Raw genomic sequence first — 19,215 nt, 5'->3', positions numbered from 1 at the left:
AAATATAATCCGCAGTATCTGCTTCAGAATCATTTGAAGTTTGTATTAAAAAAATGCAGATTCACACCTACTAGAAATTAGAATGAGTGATATTTAAATCTGATAATATTTGAAACAAACTCCCCATGTACTCAAACCATCCAAAAATGTACAATACAGTAGAGTCAAGTTTCGCAGAAACCGTTCGAAAGCCGCTCCCTCCTAGCCGGAGGAGAGCCTGCGACATATCTCATCTCTTTCCTTTCCGCCGGGTCTCCGGACACTGGGCCACACGCCACAGGCTTTCTGGTCAGAGGCAGAGCTCAGCCACCTCCCACCTGAGTCCAGCGAACACTCAGCAAAGGATTGGGGTGGGGGGATGGGGGGCGGAAAGCAACAGGCCAATCTAAAGGGCGAGAGGCGTAGCCGGTGAAGCGAGATATTTATTTGATTGACGTGAAAGTTGCCCAATGAGAGCAGAGGACAAGTGACGCTTTCGCCTCAATGGGCAGGACGTTAGCGATTTCAACCAATCCAGCTCAGAAGTGTGTTGCTTTGTGGGAGGTTTTTGAGACCGCTGAGGGTCGTTGGCGTCTGTCGAACGGCTTGTGAAGTCTTGCTGCTTTGGATAGGGGTTTAAAATCGTTCTCGAGAGGAACGTCTCAGTCCGAAGAGAAAATGAGTTTAGCTCTGAGGTCGGTAATGAGGAGGCGGCAAATGCACTCCACAACCTCGCAGCGGGCCCCAGGGCGGTTGTGTGTGGAAGGGAAGCAGCTGGGGGCCGAAGTGAGGAAGAGAATGCAGTTTGGGACGAGGGACGGGATGCTTGGTCAACTTTCCCGGGCCCAGAGCCCTTCCCCTTGGGGACCCTGTTGAGCTCCGCACTTTAGCTGAGGCGGTCATTTCTGTCAGGGCACTGGCTTTAGACCGCCAAAAAGCCGGACTGTGGTAGTCTTGAGGAGGCAGGGAAATATCGCGAGGTTTCAGTGCGCGGTGTTTGTGCGAGAAACCGGGAAACCAGGCCTTGGAGTATCAGTTGGTTCTGTGCCTGGTCCATGGCTCCCACCTCAGCCGACCTCCTGCTAACGTGCGTGCTCAGTCGTTTCAGTCGTGTCAGACTCTTTGCGACCCTATGGGCTGTAGCCCGCCAGGCTCCTCTGGGTGTGGGTTTCTCCAGGCAAGAGTACTGGAGAGGGTTGCCCTGCCCTCCTCCAGGAGATTTTCTCTTGCATTGCAGACATATTCTTTACCCACTGAGCCACTTGGGAAGCCCGCTGCTAACATATTTACCCATAAATTTTGGAAATAACGCAAAACCTCTCCTCTTTCTCCAGGGGCCCTGCAAAAGGGTATAATCAGAGGCCCCCTTTAGTGATTTCAGTTGGTAATCTCTTAGATTTCCTAAATTTTCTCATTTTATCTTTCATTCATTTCCAACCTCGAACCCACTGTTGTTTGCTCCCTCTCCCAACCCCAGCTAGAAGTTTTACCTTAAAAGTGTTTATGTAGTTACGCTTCAGTAAAAAGGAAGCGAGTTCTGAAGAGGGATAATCGTGGTAACCTTGAATGTCTACTGTCGGTGGGTTGTGAACTTTTGTCCGGTCAGAATCTTGGGAAGAGAATAACCCCCGGAGTTTCCAAGCTTGTGTGAATTCAGGTCTCTTGTGAAAGAAAGAGCTTTATCGTAACCTCATTTGGTCATTTTCTAGCCATTTCTTGCCTTTTTAGAGTAGATTTCAGAGAATAAAAGAAAAGTCAACTGGTTTTTACATTTTTAAAGTTTATAGAATTCTTGTTTCAAAACTTGTACAAGTGTTGTAGCCCAATTTGAAAATTTGGAACGCTTATATTGGCACCTCTTAACGAAGACATTTCTAGTTTTTAGAGTAAATTACTTTTTTTACTTTAAGTTTTCTCAGAGTTTGTGAGAAAGTGTCTAGATGTATATGCTGAGATTTACAAGACAGTTGACTCTTCACCGTATATATAAATAAAATACCACAAGTATTAAGTACTTTTTTTTGTATTTGATATTTGTGGTATGCTTACGTTCATTATTTTGGCTGATTTGTTGATATCAATGGGAGAAATTACAAAAAAGTGCCAAACAGTTTAAAATGTGTAGTCTAAAAATACTAAACAGTCTAAACAGTGCCAAAATAGTTTGTAAATTAATTGATGAATTAGATTTTTTTGCAATAATTTTGATAATTCTAAGCACTGTAAAAGTAAACCTAATATATAGAAATCAACAATTGTGAATTGAATTCTTTTTTTTAAACAGTCTGTATTGTACAATGATGAGAATAAGTATGGGTGCTTTGTTTTTTGTGGGGGTTTCTGACAGAACTGTTTCTTATTCACAGTTCTTGTTTCTTCCGCAGTAATATTACTGGGAATAAATAAAAGCTAGGAAGAAGGAAAAGCTAGGTCCTCATTTCTTTTAATAATCTCTAAAACTAAAACTTTTCAGTTTTAGGGAGGTACAAATTTAAAGCAGCTTAGACAATGGAATGAGCAGGGCTTTGACTCATGTAAGGAAATTTATTTATGTTTTTACAAAATACTCTTTAGATATTTAAAACATTATTCATTGGCTAATTTTTTTGTTGCGTTTTTTGGAATTTTATCATTTAGAAGCCTATGACAATAGGATTAATAATAGTGGACTAAATAGACTTTTTCTTATTATTTCATAGAAATGAGCTTGTAGTAGACAAAACAAAGAGGAAAAAAAGAAGAGAACTCTCTGAAGAACAGAAACAAGAAATTAAAGATGCTTTTGAACTATTTGACACAGACAAAGATGAAGCAATAGATTATCATGAATTAAAGGTAATACACTTAAAATATATCTTTTCTGTTAAAATGTTTTGCATTTTTATCCGCTGATTAAAAATGTATTTCTAAATATTTTAATTGAACTGGTTTTGGAAATGTAAACCATTTTAAACATTTACTGTTAAGGGCTATAATAAAGTTGAGTAGTACTTGTATCTTTTTGGAAACTCCTTTTCACATGGTAAAATGAATAATATTTTAAATGTAAAAATATATTCCTGTAGAGGGGCTTATTTTTCATTCACATAATTAAAATATTTGAAACTAGGATTTAAACAGTTGTAACAATATTCTTCCCATTGTGTGTTTTTTTTACTTTTTTTAAAACTCATTCATTTCTCAGATTGAGGGAGTGTTGTTTTTTAATTTAAACATGTCAGTAACAGTCTCAACCTATTTTCTCTTATTCAGATGACATGAGTCGTGTCTGATGTTGATGCAGTGCTAATGGGGAAAAATACCAGTTTTTGGTTTTAGAATTTTTTATAAAGAATCAAGGGGAAATCGGTGTTTAAGATAGTTTGGATCTTAAACTCAGCATAATGAGTAAGGTAGTATCCTTGTGGCTCTTTAGCTTATTTTTCCCTCTGTTTTAGTTACCCAGCTTTGATCAGTTCTTCCTTTATAATGGGCTTCCCTTGTAGCTCAGCTGGTAAAGAATGTGTCTGCAGTGATAGAGACCTGGGTTCGATCCCTGGGTTGGGAAGATCCCCTGGAGAAGGGAAAGGCTACTCACTCCAGTATTCTGACCTAGAGAATGCCATGGACTGTTTAGTCCATGGGGTCGAAAAGGGTCGGACACGACTGAGCGACTTTCACTTCACTTCACTTCCTTTACAATGTCTCTTCTATTTGTGATCATTTTTGTTATCTTGGTTTGCGGTCTCCTTTTATATCTGGAACTTCTACATGGCTTCTCCATTTCCTGTACACTGTTACTAGATCGTCTTTCTGAAATTCTTCCGCTGTGTAATTCATTGCTCACGATCCCTTAGTGGCTCCTCACTGTGCACTAGATAGAGTTCAGATTTTTTTCATTTGCATTGAAAGCCTTCCACACTTATACTACCACCTACTTTTTCTCATTTGCTAACTGCTTTTTTTCCACCTAATCTTTCCCCATTCATGTAAGGTAAAGTGCTCTGTTCACTGTGTTCAAGCCTATTGTATATTTCTTTGTGTTTTAGTACTAGTCATTCTTTCCTAAATGCCCCTCTACTCCACTTCATCCAACTTGGATCTCTTCAAATAAGCCTTCTTTAAATAATAACATCCCTTCTTTGTTACTATTAACTAGATCTTTTCTTTCTCTAAGCTCAGGATCTTGACTACTTACTTGATAACTAGTAAGTAGTTGATAACTTGATAACTAATCATGTTGAGTAATTCTTATTTTAATTTTTTAATCTCTTCTGTTGTATAACTTTTGAGTATTTATGCTGTGCCTTTTTAAAGTTTGGTTGTTAATCCTTTGAGAAAAAATAACTTGTTAAAATTATCTGTGCAGTAAAGTCAGTACATTGTACAATATATTCTGTAAACACTCATTGATTAGTTTGTCATATTAAAAAAGGGATACATAAAAATGAAAAGAAATGCCATTTAATTTTAATAATGAAGGAAAAACTATCACTGTTATTTTAGAAACATAAAACGTGAAAAAATATGCTTTATTGATATGTTGTCATCTTTTAAGTTTTAAGAACTTAAGAATTGGAATTCACTTATTGTAAAAATTTTTTTATAATTTGCTTTTCCCTTTTAATCCAAAAGGTGGCAATGAGAGCCTTGGGGTTTGACGTAAAAAAAGCTGATGTACTGAAGATTCTTAAAGATTATGACAGAGAAGCCACTGGGAAAATAACCTTTGAGGATTTCAATGAAGTTGGTGTGTATTTTAACAGTTTTGTAAAGACTGTTTTACAGAAGTCTTTGTAATCAGCAGTTGTTAGGAAATTATCTGGATACTATCAGTATTTTTAAAATTCTCTGGGTTGTGGTATTTTGTCATTGGACATTGCTGTATAATGGTATCTTATTTTTGGGTTTTTTTGGGTGCTCTTTCTTTTTTTGCTAATTCTCAAAGAAAAGATTTGTAGCTTCACTATAAATGAGATTTATCATTTTGTTTTTTGTTTTGTTCTGAAGATTTTAACCAAGCAACTGTTGTGTTGCTTGTTATGAGATGATGTCTTTCTATGTAACGTGTACCTATATTATGTGATAAAACTAAGAGTGGTTGAGAAATTATTTTCTTAGAGGAAAAGATAAGGTTGGTGTATTTTTGTTTGGAAAATATTTCCCAAGATCATCCAAGTAAGTGATTTTCGTTGGCAAAGTGGGAGAAGAGGAAATTGGTAGCAGTATCTACCAATCTACCGTATCTAAAGATATGGTATCTTTAGTCATATATGAAGTACATGCCTTCAAGTTGACAAAGCATATGAGGGGCTGCATACTGTAGATGACCTTGATGTCAATGAGTAAAGTCATCTCTTTAAAGTTACTGGTGGGGAGAAGATTGTAGTAAGGGTGGCAGTTGCCAGACTGGGAGCAGACAACCAGCTGGGTCATAATCTAAGCATATTATTATTTTTTAATGTCTATTCAAATCCTTTGTTCATTTTTAAAAATATTTAATTTGTTTATTTGGTTGTGTTGGATCTTAGTTGTGGCATATTGGATTTTTCATTCTAGTACACAGACACTCTTATTGTGTCACTTGGGCTTAGTAGTTGGCAGTGTGTGGGCTTTATGCTCCGCAGCCTATGGGATCTTAGTTCCTGGATCAAACGCATGTCCCTGGCATTTCGAGGAAGATTCTTAACCACGAGACCACCAGGGAAATCCCCTAAGCATATTATTTAGTTAGTTTTTGATATTCCAAGAATCTAGGAAAATTCAGCTACACACAGACATACACAAAAAAACCTTTAAGTATTCAACAAGAAGTAATATGAGAAAGAAAAAGAGTAGCAGTTAGTACATGTGGAAAAAATAGATTTGTATCATTAGTAATTTTTGTCAAATCTGAAAATTTGAACCCAAAGCAAGGAAGAGGGAAATTAAAGGAAAAAATCTAGAAGACAAAAAAAGCACCACAGAGAAGATCTCCAACTTAGGAACGAATAGATGATTATTTGGAGAGGAGCTTGTCCCTTTGGAGAGCATATTCTTTTTTTTCTCTAAATTGTAGAATTTACTTGAGGAAGAGTGCCATCTTCATTTCTCCAGTATTGAAGCTTTCGGGTTTATGATTTTAGCAAAAGTTTCAACTAGATTGTTTATAGAAACAAGGTTCAGGATACAGTAGGAATGATACTACTAGGAAGGAGCTATAATTCAAGTAAATTTGGTCCAGTGTAGTGGTTTAGCATGGGCATTTTGGAATCAGATTGCCTGGGTTTAGATCCTGGTTTTGCCACCTACTAGCTGTGCAACTTGATCATTTTACTTCTCTCTGCCTCATTTTCAGCTATAAAGTGGGAATGGTTGTACTATCTCATAGGGTTCTTAGGAATAAATAAGTTAAAAATATGTGAAGTGTTTAACAAAAGAGCCTTAGTATACAGTAAGTTCAATTGAAAGTCGCTAAGTTGTGTCTGACTCTTTGAGACGCCATGGACTATAGAGTCCATGGAATTCTCCAGGCCAGAATACTGAAGGAGGTAGCCTTTTCCTTCTCTAGGGTATCTTTCCAACCCAGGGATTGAGCCCAGGTCTCCCTCATTGCAGGCAGATTCTTTACCAGCTGAGTCAATTAAGTGTTTGTTATTACTTGAAAAATTAGTCTTTGTTTTAATGGCTCAAAAATATCATATATGTTTATTGTTGAAGCATAAAAAGTATTCTACTCCATGTATTTATATTTTTCTCATTACCTTTTCCTGTATGTTGACGCTAGGTTGGGTCTTAGTCTTTGTGACCCCATGTACTATAGCCCGCTAGACTCCTCTGTCCAAGGGCTTCTCTTGGCAAGAATAGTGGAGTGGGGTGCCGTTTCCTCCTTCAGGGGATCTTCCCAGTCCAGGGATTGAACTGGCGGCTCTTGTGTCTCCTGCATTGGCAGGCGAATTCTTTACCACTAGCGCCACCTGGTTTAGGTTATTTTAAGCACTATATATTTGTCTATAATAATTTTATAAAACATCATTTCATCTTAAGTGGATACGGTTTTAAAATTTTGATTTTATTAGCAGTTGAAGCCAGAGCCCTATGCCATCTCTACCTTTCCTGATCCTCCATCTCTTCTATATTTTTAATTGAGCAGAAATACTGGGTTCCTTCTAGAATAAACGTTCTTGAATAAACTTCACCCTGACTTTCAAAGATCAACCTTTTCACAGGCTCAGCACATACTTTAGCTATCCTTAGGCCACTTATTAAGAGTATCAACTGTCAGATAAAATTTTATTAGTGTTTGGGAATAGTTAAGAGCTATGTTTTCTCTCCATTTTTTGGTTATTTTAAAATAATGACTGACCACAGATGAATATATGTTTTATGTGCTGTGCTGTGCTTAGTCGCTCAGTCGTGTGTGACTCTCTGACCCCACGGACTGTAGCCCGCCAGGCTCCTCTGTCTGTGGGGATTCTCCAGGCAACCCACATGCCCTCCTCCAGGGGATCTTCCCACCCCAGGGAGCAAACCCACTTTGGGACAAATGACTCTGAATCAGAATAGACCCAGGAATTGAACTGGGATCTCCTGCATTGCAGGCAGATTCTTTACCAACTGAGCTATCAGGGAAGCCCAGCCCCCTGCTCTAGAGAATAGGAAAGCTAGGATTGGGCCAGCTAGGTAAAGTCTTAAGTGCCATAGGGTTTGGCCTTTAGTCAGCAGTTTTTTAAAGAGGAGATATGTTTTTAGAGAGGTAACTCTGTTGAGATGATTAAAGATTATGTTGGAGGGAAGAGAGATTGTCAACAGAATATACAGTCGGCCTTCTATCCCTGGGTTCCACATCTGTGGATTCAACCAACTGTGGGTTGAAAATTAGGAAAAAAAATGCCAGAAAGTTCTGAAGAGCTAAACTTAAATTTGCTGAATACTTGGCAATTTTTTGCATAGCATATACATTGTATTTGGGCTTCCCTGATAGCTCAGTTGATAAAGAATCCTGCAACGATTCCTGGGTTGGGAAGATCCGTTGGAGAAGGGATAAGCTATCCACTGCAGTATTCTTGGGCTTCCCTTGTGGCTCAGCTGGTAAAGCATCCGCCTGCAGTGTGGGAGACCTGGGGTTCCATTCCTGGGTCGGAAAGTTCCCCTGGAGAAGGGAAAGGCTACCCACTCCAGTCTTCTGGCCTGGAGAATTCCATGGACTGTATAGCCCATGGGGTCGCAAAAGAGTCGGATGCGACTTTCACTTCACTTCACCACATTGTATTTACAACTATTTACATAGCATTTACATTGTATTAGATATTGTAAGTAGTCCAGAGATTAAAGTATAACAGGGGTATGTGCATAGATTATATGCAAATACTATCTGTTCGGGATGTTGAAATCTGAGGAGAGTCCTGGAACCAGTCTCCCATGGATACCCAAGAATCTGAGGGACAACTGCAATAGATTTTTTGTGCTGAGGGTGGTGAGAGTGAAAAGAAAAGGGATGTAGTTAAGAGTAAAAAAGTTAATAACCTCAGTATTCTAAGATATGACTGCTTGGGTTTAAAGTTTTAATGTGATGTTTTCTAATTTGCTGTATTAAGTGGTTTTTAAAAACACATTCAGTGTTTTTATTTAATTTTTTTAGCAGACCATTTATATACCTCCCCACCCCTTCCTTTAAATTAGTCTTGATAATTTTCCATAATAAACTACTCAAAGAGAAACTTTGGTCAAGAATAGAATGAAATCTCAAAACAAAAAAACCCATAAAACAAAACTCAATCTCTGCTGCTTTTAAAAAGTCAACACTTTCACCAATTATAGTCAAACAAAACAAAACAAGGTTTGCGCCACGTGTGTCTTCAGTGTTTCCTGACAGTGGCTCTCCTCCGCATGTGAATGGTGGAGCTGCCTCACGCAGCCTGTCTGTCCTCATGCTGGGTCTGGAGGTCCGCTCATCTTCACATCATCCGAAGGCCCTGGCTGGAAGATTCTAAGGTCTTGAAATCCCAAATGGTCACAGCTCAATCGACACCGTTAGTGCAAAATTTGCAACAATCAGTTGTCCACCTCATAAATAGAGACGTGAGAGATGCTTCTTGACTTGACTTCTGATGCACCAAACTTGACTTCTGGTGCAGTGTCTCCAGGGCCATGTTGCGGTCCTTGGTCATGGCCTGCTTGTCCATGTTGCGTTGGATGCTCTGTTTGGGGATGTCCAGCTTGCTGACGGTCAAGCAGGTGCGATTGTTCTAGTTAAAGAGCATGGGGCAGCAGTCATGGCCAGCAGCCACGATGCTGTTCTCTGAGACAGACGACACACTCAGGAGGGGCAGGAACTCCATCTTCAGAGTTGAGACCTGCACGCTTTTTGAGGTGTCAGCAGTGGACATGGTGCTGTTGTGGCTGACCCAGGCCAGGCAGCTGCTGCCAGCCAGGAAGGTGACCCCATGCGCCCTGCCTCCATACTCTGACATAAGCAGACCGAAAGGCATTTTGCCGCCCCAGGGCGTACTGGCTGGCTTCTCATCTACTTCTTTACTGTAGGTAGAAAGCACTCATCATTTGAAGTCACAGGATCCTACTGCCAGCAAGAAGTTGTTGGGATGCCAATCCAAGCTGAGGGCCGTGGAGTGGATGGGCTTTTTAATGTGCTTGCTCACCCATCAGTCATTTTCAGACTCAAAGTACCAAACAGAGATGAGTCATGCCCTGCTGCCTTTGGCAAATCTGTTCTCACTTGATGAAAGTGACTGCATGGTTAATTCTCAGGATCACCAGGGTTAGCTTCCAGACACCATCTTTCTGACTCCAGACGTAGGCATTGCGGTGGGCCCCGCAAGTGATGGTGCGGTCACTCTTGGGAGCCCAGTCGGGACCTGTGATGTGTCCATTATGCTCCTTGAGTTCCTGAACTTTCACCCACTGGCCCCTGTTCTTATAGATTTGGACTTTGTGATTATTGGGGCTAAGGGCGCTTTGGGTATGATCCATGTTCTAGGCATGAAAGGTGATTGGCTATAGTGAAAACTGATGCAGCAGCATTGTTCTTAGTGCTTCTGAAGGATAGAAAGCTGGGGTTGGGGCCATCTGGACGGCCTTGGAGTGTTGACTTGGCGGGATCTAGTCAGTCTACACTCATAGACTTTGGCAGACACAGGCGAAGGACCCTTAAGTGACTGTTAGAATGTGTAAGTTCTAACTGTCTTGAGTGAGTACATTTCTGATAGTATAATTAAGTCGTTTGAAAATAGAGTTACATGGACAGAAATTTGTGAAATAGATTGAACCCACCTTTACTGCCTTTCTGTTGATTTATTTTCATTGAAAAAAAATGTTACAATTCTGCTTTGTAGAATAAGAATAGAACATGAAGGCATGGAGGAGAGTCATCATAAAGTTAAAATGATTTAGCTGTCCAGAATGATGGGTATTTATACTTCCAAAGAAAAGTTGCATTATAAGGCAAAGTATTGATAAAAGATTATATAGACACACAAGTCTGAAGTAACTAACACAATTAAAGCACCATTGGGATAGGAATTTATGCATCTTGGAACCCCATCTGTTCCCCAGATCACCCTGTTGCTTCTTTAAGTACATTAATATTTTAAGCAAGCTGCTTTTTTGGTTCACCTGTCATGTAAATTATTTAATTGGTGAAGAAAATTTCTTAACACTTTTTTTTCTTCCTTGTCCTGCTTTTTTGTTGGGACTAAATTCAAAATAAGTTGAGTATGAGCCATAAAGTTAAGTGTGGTATTTTATTTTGGTGTTATGGCTGTATATATGCCAACTCCTTTTTAACTGAATATTTATGAGCTTTGATGATTTGCATACTTATAGTAATATACTTCAATTAGTTACTTGGAAGACTTATGTATAAAATTAATGGATAAAAGAAAATTATTGTAGAGGAAAAACTCAAAAAAAGAAAATTATTTAATATATGTGTAGATGATTTAACATTAGCTTGAATAGGTGCTTATTCTAAAGCTCATTCAACCAGCTATGATGCAGACAGCAGCACAGCAAGAGTTTGTGGGGGCCTTGACTTGTATTTTTCTTTAGGGTGCATTAAATATGCCAGTGTTTTCCATCTGTAAGCCTTTGCAAATTTTTAATGATTCTGTAAACCTCACAGGATGGAGTTATTTTTAATGGCACAGTGAAAGTCATAAATACCTCTTGTTGTAGTGGTAGATTAACATGTAGAATTACTTCAAAGATTTTTACTTTGATATTTTCGGAATTTTATCTAATTACTTAAAAAATTTTATACCACAGATTTAAAAAGTTTTGTTATTGTGGCTATTGATTAATGACTGTGGTTTTATGAAAATATCAAGCTTACTCTTTTTATATATTATTAAATTTAGTATACTAAGTAATTGTTACTGTTGAGGCCTGAAATTGCTCACATTTAATTTTAATTTAGCTGTCTGATAGTTATTCTCCTGCTGAATAGAATGGATTTGACTTTAGAGAGATCTCCTTTCCAGACTTTTTTATTCTTACTGCAATCAGATTCTATCCTTTTAGTAACTTCTTTTGAGAAACCAGGGGGTTCTTCTAAGTTACGAAGATACCAGCAGAATTTTCATATACTGTCTGAGATTGTGTCTTTATCAGTGGTGGCAGTTAATTTTGTAAATTTGTTAGGGAAATTTGTTTGTTTTTAAGTTGTGTTAAATTCGGAGAACAATGAGTATTACCGTTAAGTTTAGCCAGCAAACAAGTTTTAGTTGGTTTTGATTGTTTTGTTGGTATGTCATCTCTGCAACGAGGTTAAGAACTCCTGGACTTGTGTGCTTGATGTCAGTGGAACCTAGTACCGTTCTTAATAGTAGACGTTAAATAAATATGGTATAAATATAGTTTTCAAAAATTTGCTTCTGTGTAATATAATTATGCTTACTCTTATAATAGGATATTGTTGTTTAGTCACAAGTTGTGTTTGACTCTTTTTTGCGACCCCATGGACTGTAATGCGCCAGGCTCCTTTGTCTAAGGGATCTCCCAGGCAAGAATACTGGAGTGGGTTGCCATTTCCTTCACTGGGGATCTTCCTGGCCCAGGCTTCAAACCTATATTTTCTGCTTGTCAGGCAGATCCTTTACCATTGAGCCACTTGGGAAGCCATATAATAGGATAAATTATTGATAATGTGAGTGTTAGATTCTAGAATATGGATTTGTCTTTTCTGATTTTAGGTTTATCTCAGGGATTTTGTACTTTGGTTTGGCATTTTTATTGTCAAACTAATTGTCGACAATTTCACAGCTTTAATTCTTTTCTAATAATTAGTTGATTTTACAAATGAATGCCTTTGTGACTGTGAAGGTTTACTTTTCATCTCTCTTTAACTATAGTGACAGATTGGATATTGGAAAGAGATCCACATGAAGAAATACTGAAAGCATTTAAACTATTTGATGATGATGATTCTGGTAAAATAAGCTTGAGGAATTTGCGACGTGTTGCCAGAGAATTGGGTGAAAACATGAGTGATGAAGAACTTCGGGCTATGATAGAAGAATTTGATAAAGATGGTGATGGAGAAAGTAAGTTTTGAGTAAAACATATATTCCAAATATTCCTACTTGTACACATAAGTAATTTTTTTTAAACCAAATGATTTTCAACACCCTTTGCAAACTGTCCCTTTATTTAGTGTAAATGTTCATCCTGTAATGGGCTTTTTGCGTAAGTATTACATATACTTGGCTTGGAATGAAGCAGAACTTTAAAACCAACTGTACAGGTTATAATATGAGGTTCCACACTTCAAGAAAGTGTTTTTCTTTGAAGGTGAAGTATCTCCAAAATTTCAGCCACTCAGTAAATCTCAGCCTTTAATGCTTTCTTCCTCAACCTTTATGCTTGTCTTAAGTTTGAGTCTGCCCTTCAGATATTTTGAAGTTTTATTGCTTTATTTACTGCTGCTGTCCTAATTCAGGCCCTGATTTCTTTGTTGGAATTCTATAATATCATAGCTTCGTTTATTATTTCCTTGAACGCCTGCTGGTACACAGTTCTGTGTGCTGCCTGGTGCTGCCCAATAAGAGGCTGATGTTGTCCCTTCTCTTGCTGACTTGAGTCTCTTGTAGCCTCCTAATTGCCTCCTCTATGCCTCTAAGCCTCTGTTTTCATCCCAATTTATTCTAATATCATTCTTTTCCTAAAATGCAAGTTTGGTGATGTCATTTTCATATTCAGACACTTAGGATTCTTCAGTGCCTATGGAATAAAGTCCAAAGCCTTTTATGAGATCTGTCCTGTGACAGCTCTCTCGTTTTATTTCCCACTGTATTCTTCTCTTTTTACTCTAACCCTCACTTCTTATATAGTATACATACTTTGACAGAATTTACTCCATCCTGTCCTTTTATGCTGTGCCTTTCATCATGCTGTTCTTTAATCTAATTGCCAGTTTCTGTCTGCTAAAATGTTAGTCGTTATCTCAGGTTCATCTTAAACTCCTGAGAGCCTCCCTCATTGATCTCTATTTGTAAATGATGAAATTTCCATTGAGGGCCCATTTAGAGAAACAGTCTTTTTTGACCTTTTATACATTGCCTTCTGTTAGTTATATACATATGTGTCTTTCCAATTGTATTGTGAGCCACTAAAGAGCAGTATGGAATCATACAGTGCGAAAAGCCTGAGGCTTTGGAATCATACAGGCTTGGATTTGAATTCAATCTCTACCACTTACTTAGTAGCTCTGTAATTTTGTGCAGGTTTTTAACATTTTCTGAGTCTCAGTTTTCCTATTTATAAAAATGCAACTTTAATACCTTTCAAGGTGGTTATCATTATGAAATGAGGATAACTGAACGTGCCTAGCATTAAATGTAAACTTGTTTTCCTTTTTTTTTCTTTTTCATGTTTATATTCTTCTGCGTTTTCTTGAACGTGATGAGTACTATGATGTTTGTTGACTTAAGTAGTAAGCAGGAGTGTGTGTTACAGTAGATATATGTTGCTATAGTACCAACTATTCATGTTTACATGAATATATATATTTATATGTATATACATATATTTATATATTCTTGGAAATACTGGCATGCTTCAAGAAGGAGGTAAGACAGTAGCAACTGGTTATCAACTCAGGTTTGTAGATTGTCTGTTAGAATTGTGCATTATTATGCTTTCCCATTATATTTATGTGACTATTATTGAGCATTGCACAACTTTTCTGGGGCTTTCTGGGTAGCTAAGTGGTAAAGAATCTGCCTGCAATGCAGGAGGCTTGGGTTTGATCCTTGGGTCAGGAAGATCCTCTGGAGGAGGGGATGGCAACCCGCTTCAGTATTCTGGCCTGGAGAATCCCATGGTCAGAGAAGCCTGGGCTAAAGTCTATAGGGTCGCAAAGAGTTGGACAATACTGGAGTGACTTAGCATGCATGTATACAACTTTTCTATTTTTAGTACTAGCTCTTTGAAGAGAATCAGCATAATTAATTATATTTTAAAACAGAGATGATTGAAACTTGAGAAAATTAAAATGACTTCTTAAGCTCTAACTCTAATATTTGGATTTATAATCCGTTGCCTTCATAGTTAAAAAAATGTTTGTGTCTTCCCAAGCTGTTGATTATTACTCTAAGTTAGCTTTAAATGAGTTCCTTTATGTAAAGTACTCTCTTCAGTGGTAGAGAGAATCTTGGTATGTCTATTTCATACTCCTCCTACTTAATGTGTCAAAAGACCAGAGTTATAAACAGTTTCTTTTACCTATACTAGGTACAGGATTGCTTCTCTAAATAAAGCTGTGGTAGTGATATAGAACGGAGAAGGCAATGGCAGCCCACTCCAGTACTCTTGCCTGGAAAGTCCCATGGGCAGAGGAGCCTGGTAGGCTGCGGTCCATGAGGTCGCTAAGAGTCAGACACGACTGAGAGACTTCTCTTTCACTTTTCACTTTCATGCATTGGAGAAGGAAATGGCAGCCCACTCCAGTGTTCTTGCCTGGAGAATCCCAGGGACGGCGGAGCCTGGTGGGCTGCCGTCTATGGGGTCGCACAGAGTTGGACATGACTGAAGCGACGCAGCTGCAGCAGCAGTGATATAGAAAGACTCCCTCCCAAGATATATAAACTAAAACACAATAAATCTTTTTGAAAAACGGTAGCAACATTAAAAAAACCCCAAGTGGACCATCTTCTAAATAATTATGAATGTTAACATTTGAAGTGAAGTGAAGTTGGTCAGTCATGTCCGACTCTTTGCGACCTTATGGACTGTAGCCTGCCAGGCTCCTCCGTCAATGGGATGTTTCCAGGCAAGAATACTGGAGTGGGTTGCCATTTTCTTCTCCAGGGGATCTTCCCAACCCAGAGACCAAACCAGGGCCTCCCACATTGCAGGAAGACTCTTTACCATCTGGGCCACCAAGGAATCCCTGTAACATTTATTTAGTACTTAATATATTTTATATTTTGTTCTTATAATGTTACCTTGTAGATTATGTCACTTAAGTTTCGGAATAGCTTTTGTGGAGTAAATACATTGTTTTACCTATTTAGGCTTAGGGTAGATGAATATATAGATGGGGAAACTAAAGCTCTGAGAGTTTAATAACCTGTTCAAGGTTATCACAACACAGCAAAGTCAGATTTAAACTCGGATCTCCATAGTGACAAAGAATATGCTTTTAACCATAATACTGTATTACCTCTTATGCTATAAAGTAAAATATTAATTAGTTTTCTATGTTTATAGAGTTTTTAAAATTACATATTATTATAGGAAACAATGTGTTAGTAAAATGTTCAACTGGCACTTTAGATGTTAAAATTTGTTACTTCCCCTCTGAAGCCAGATAGTCTCTAAGGTAATTAATCTACTTAATTTTTAAATTTTAATAACATGTAATAAGATTTACCCTTTAAAATGACTGATGAAAATTTTGTTTGAAAAGGTAGTGTACAAAAAAATGAAGTGGCATATTTGTTTGACTCAATATATACTTTATCAAATGCTTATTTCAAAGTAGGCATTGTGTTAGAATTATTAAAGGAACTTGATATAAAATAGGATTGATAGAGAAGCTTATGAAACCAAAAGTATGAAGGCATCACTGATCTTCCTAATTGTCTGGAAGTCTCACTGATAACAAAGTGAAGTGAAATGAAGTCGCTCAGTGTGTGAAGTGAAGTGAAGTTGCTCAGTTGTGTCCGATTCTTTGTGACCCCATGGACTGTAGCCTGCCAGGTTCCTCTGTCCATGGAATTCAACAGGCAAGAATACTAGAGTGGGTTGCCATGTCCTTTTCCAGGGGATCTTCCCAACTCAGGGATGGAACCCAGGTCTCCTGCATTGCAGATGGATTCTTTACTGTCTGAGCCAGCTTTTAAGTTCACCTTTTTGGACTTAAATATTTTGTTTTTAGATATGAAATTATGGAATAGTTTAAAATACTTTTGAAATGCTCCAGTGTTTTGTTTTAGAACTATATGATGCTTGATTTGAAATTTGAGTATTGAGATTTTTACAAATTGAGAGAAAAAGTTTGAGATTTTTAAATAGGAAAGCATAAGTACTTTTCAGATTTTGAATGTTTTAATTATGGTTCTGTTATGCTGTTAAAATGATATTAGTCAAATCATACTAAGGCCAGTTTTCTTATGTTGTTTTCCTTAAAAGTATATTCTTGTTTGCTGTTTTGGTCTAGATGCCTGATTCTAGATTTTTCTAAGTCAGGAGTTCTTAAATGAAGGTGCATATTGATGAAATTGTTCAAAATTTTAATATATTTTGATTATGTTTTATAACTAGAGAGGGAAAGGGGTCATAGCTGTCATAAGATACTGAAGCGTATTCCTTTAACTGCAAAGGTTAAAGATCAGTACTGCAGTTTATAAAATCATTGAAAGTATTTTGAGTTTTGTATTATAGATTTTGTATTCTCTTCTACTGTCTGTCATACTGTGTTTTAGATGTTTAATATTGAATGCATGAAATTGGTTGTTCTTAGGTTCTGAGCAACTCATTCTTAATTCCCTCTAGCTTTTTTTTGCACTGTTTTTTTCTTTAACTATGTTTCAGTTTTTTTTTTTTTAAACAGAGGCTTTTATATCTATAAAAATTCCAAAAACAAGTTGACATTTTTTCTAATTCTATTTTCATCCTTCATAATTCTAATTTACATGTATGATATATTTAAGCTTATTTATTCAGAGAGTGTTTGTTAAATGAACTAGTGGAATAAAGATCATCAAGAGAGCTTAACCATCTAAGAAATTTAAAACATCAAGCTTTTAAAGCTATTTTACTGTGTGTATAAATATTATGATTATAATGGATTTTTTTGTAACTTGCATACTATTATGTCCTTTTCCTAGTTAATATTATAGAATATTTATGTTTATTATATTTTATATATTTTTGTTTTCATGAAGTTCAGTTTGATGTATTCAATTTGCTACAAAGAAGTAAAAGCAAAATACTATGTCTTGGTTTATTAAGAATTTTGTATAATATAAAATTTAAAAATACTTAGTGTAAAATAGTAAAAGTGTTCTCTGAAAACAATTTGTATTTCTGACTTACATTTTCTTTCTTATCACAGTAAATCAAGAGGAATTCATTGCTATTATGACTGGTGACATTTAAAGAATTACAAGGATAAACACTAAGAATGTTGCAGTTGTCATCTTATATTCTATTTTTGTGCCTGGAGCCGTGTTAAAAAAAAAAAAAATCTTAGTTTGTTTTTCCGAAAGGACCAAAAATAAGCATCTTATGTATTCATATTTTACTACTGTTAAGTTTCTTTATATGGATAGTATTGTTAGTACTCTAATAGTTTAGCTTTGTAGTTTATAGTATAGCTTTTATATATAAAGTTTAAAACATTGAATCATGTGGTACACATTTTTTGAAGGTTTTATATTTAGCGTTTGTAGTCACTTTGGGTGCACATGTTTTTCAGACTTTCTTTAATAAAATGTTTATTTTTTCGTGTATTAAAATTTGGTACATTTTGTTTTATTTTGATTCCAAATGTCTGTTAACTCTCAAGCGTATCTTTCTTAAATCTTTTCTCTTTACACTGTTGGTTTCAGAAACAAAAATTGACATACAGATTTTAATATAATAGTACATTTTTTCATTACAAGTTTGACATTTGATGTTTCAGTACAAAATGATGACTCAATATAGGCATAATTCCTTTTTCATGAGTCTTTCAGTTTGGAGGGAAAAAGTATTGTGCATATAGAATTCATTTATCGTCATGTATTATGTTCCATAATACTTTTGGTGTCAACGTAAGTTATGACAGTTAAATCTGGATATTTCCATCTTAAACTAATTGAATACAGTTTGAATCATCTAGCTTCTTGACAAAGTGAAAGATTTAAATTTTGGAATTTTGATCTCTTAAGATAATTATCACTCAATTAAATGTCACAGTGATGAAAATAGGAATCTGTAAGTCACAGAAATCATTTAAGGCTCTGTTTTACTTGTATAAAGGAACATTCAGTGATTCACCAGCAAACAGTGGAGGCAGATTTTCCAGGTATTGGTGGGTTCTTCCTTATAGAAGTGTATGTTGAGGGAGAACACCTGGTAATGGGAGATAGGTCATAGAGAAATAGAATTTATACCCATCCTTCACTAATAATCCTATTCCTGGTGGTAGGAAGAAAGTTTGGTTCAGTGGTGTTTAGGTTCTTGTTTTAAATCTAAAGTACAGTAATAATTTGAAGCACTCTAAGTGTGAGCCTCTTAGCATACTACAGAAAGAATTATCCACTAGGAACTTAGCAAAAAAGATCAGTAAAGAATAATGTAATAGTGGTGATATTTCAGATAATTATCTAGAAAGCAAGTTAATTGTTCACCATATTAAAATTTAACTTTGAATTTGAAATCAGTTGTTCATAGTAGTATAGTGTAGGGATCACAAAGAGCCGGACACGACTGAGTGACCAGTATATAGGGCAACAAATAGACTGTGAAATTAAAAAAATTGTATCGTAGTGATGAATACATCTCCCTTGTCTCAATCACAAAGCATGTTGATTTCCAGGAAGTTGAAGAATAAAGCAAATGCAGAGTAGAGCACAAGCATGTAACCAGGCTTGCTAGTGTCCCGCCACTGTATTGGAGTAAACAACCCAAGGTGCCTTTTGTCATGGACAGAGATTCTTCCTTATTCTTAATTGCAAATTCTTTCTCCTTGGAATGCCAGCATTTTCTTTTGAAATTGTGGCTTGAGGGGAAGGGTGCTCACCTCAGTTCTTTGTGAAAGCTTTCTCTTACAGA

General features: G+C 36.8%; 1 protein-coding gene and 1 pseudogene across 2 annotated transcripts; one reads left to right on the top strand and one right to left on the bottom strand.

Moving 5' to 3' along the window:
• The first annotated feature begins 504 nt into the window (after positions 1–504).
• CETN3 (centrin 3) lies at positions 505–17,934 on the top strand. 2 transcript variants are annotated; one of them, XM_020913170.2, is made up of 5 exons: positions 505–674; positions 2,679–2,814; positions 4,594–4,708; positions 12,306–12,497; positions 17,513–17,934. In XM_020913170.2, the coding sequence occupies exons 1-5, from the start codon at positions 658–660 to the stop codon at positions 17,554–17,556; spliced, it is 504 nt and encodes a 167-aa protein (XP_020768829.1). In that variant the 5' UTR covers positions 505–657; the 3' UTR covers positions 17,557–17,934. The 2 variants fall into 2 exon arrangements, with proteins under 2 accessions (XP_020768829.1, XP_070321906.1); XM_070465805.1 differs by lacking the exon at positions 505–674 and adding an exon at positions 908–1,066.
• LOC110150236 (actin-related protein 2/3 complex subunit 1A-like) lies at positions 8,895–10,032 on the bottom strand (annotated as a pseudogene).
• Positions 17,935–19,215: the final 1,281 nt, after the last annotated feature.

This window comes from Odocoileus virginianus, chromosome 3 (genome assembly GCF_023699985.2).
Source record: "Odocoileus virginianus isolate 20LAN1187 ecotype Illinois chromosome 3, Ovbor_1.2, whole genome shotgun sequence".
NCBI classification, from domain to species: Eukaryota; Metazoa; Chordata; class Mammalia; order Artiodactyla; family Cervidae; genus Odocoileus; species Odocoileus virginianus.
Note: the sequence above shows the minus strand (reverse complement) of the source record. Positions and strands in the feature narration are given on the sequence as shown.

What these genes read in the sequence shown, in the direction of transcription:
- CETN3 (XM_070465805.1), top strand. Translation starts at nt 1,035, where the DNA reads ATGGCTCCCACCTCAGCCGACCTCCTGCTAAC. An exon ending in TCAGCCGACCTCCTGCTAAC is followed by an intron (nt 1,067 to 2,678) that starts GTGCGTGCTCAG and finishes ATTATTTCATAG; the next exon opens with AAATGAGCTTGTAGTAGACA. An exon ending in TAAAGATGGTGATGGAGAAA is followed by an intron (nt 12,498 to 17,512) that starts GTAAGTTTTGAG and finishes TTCTTATCACAG; the next exon opens with TAAATCAAGAGGAATTCATT.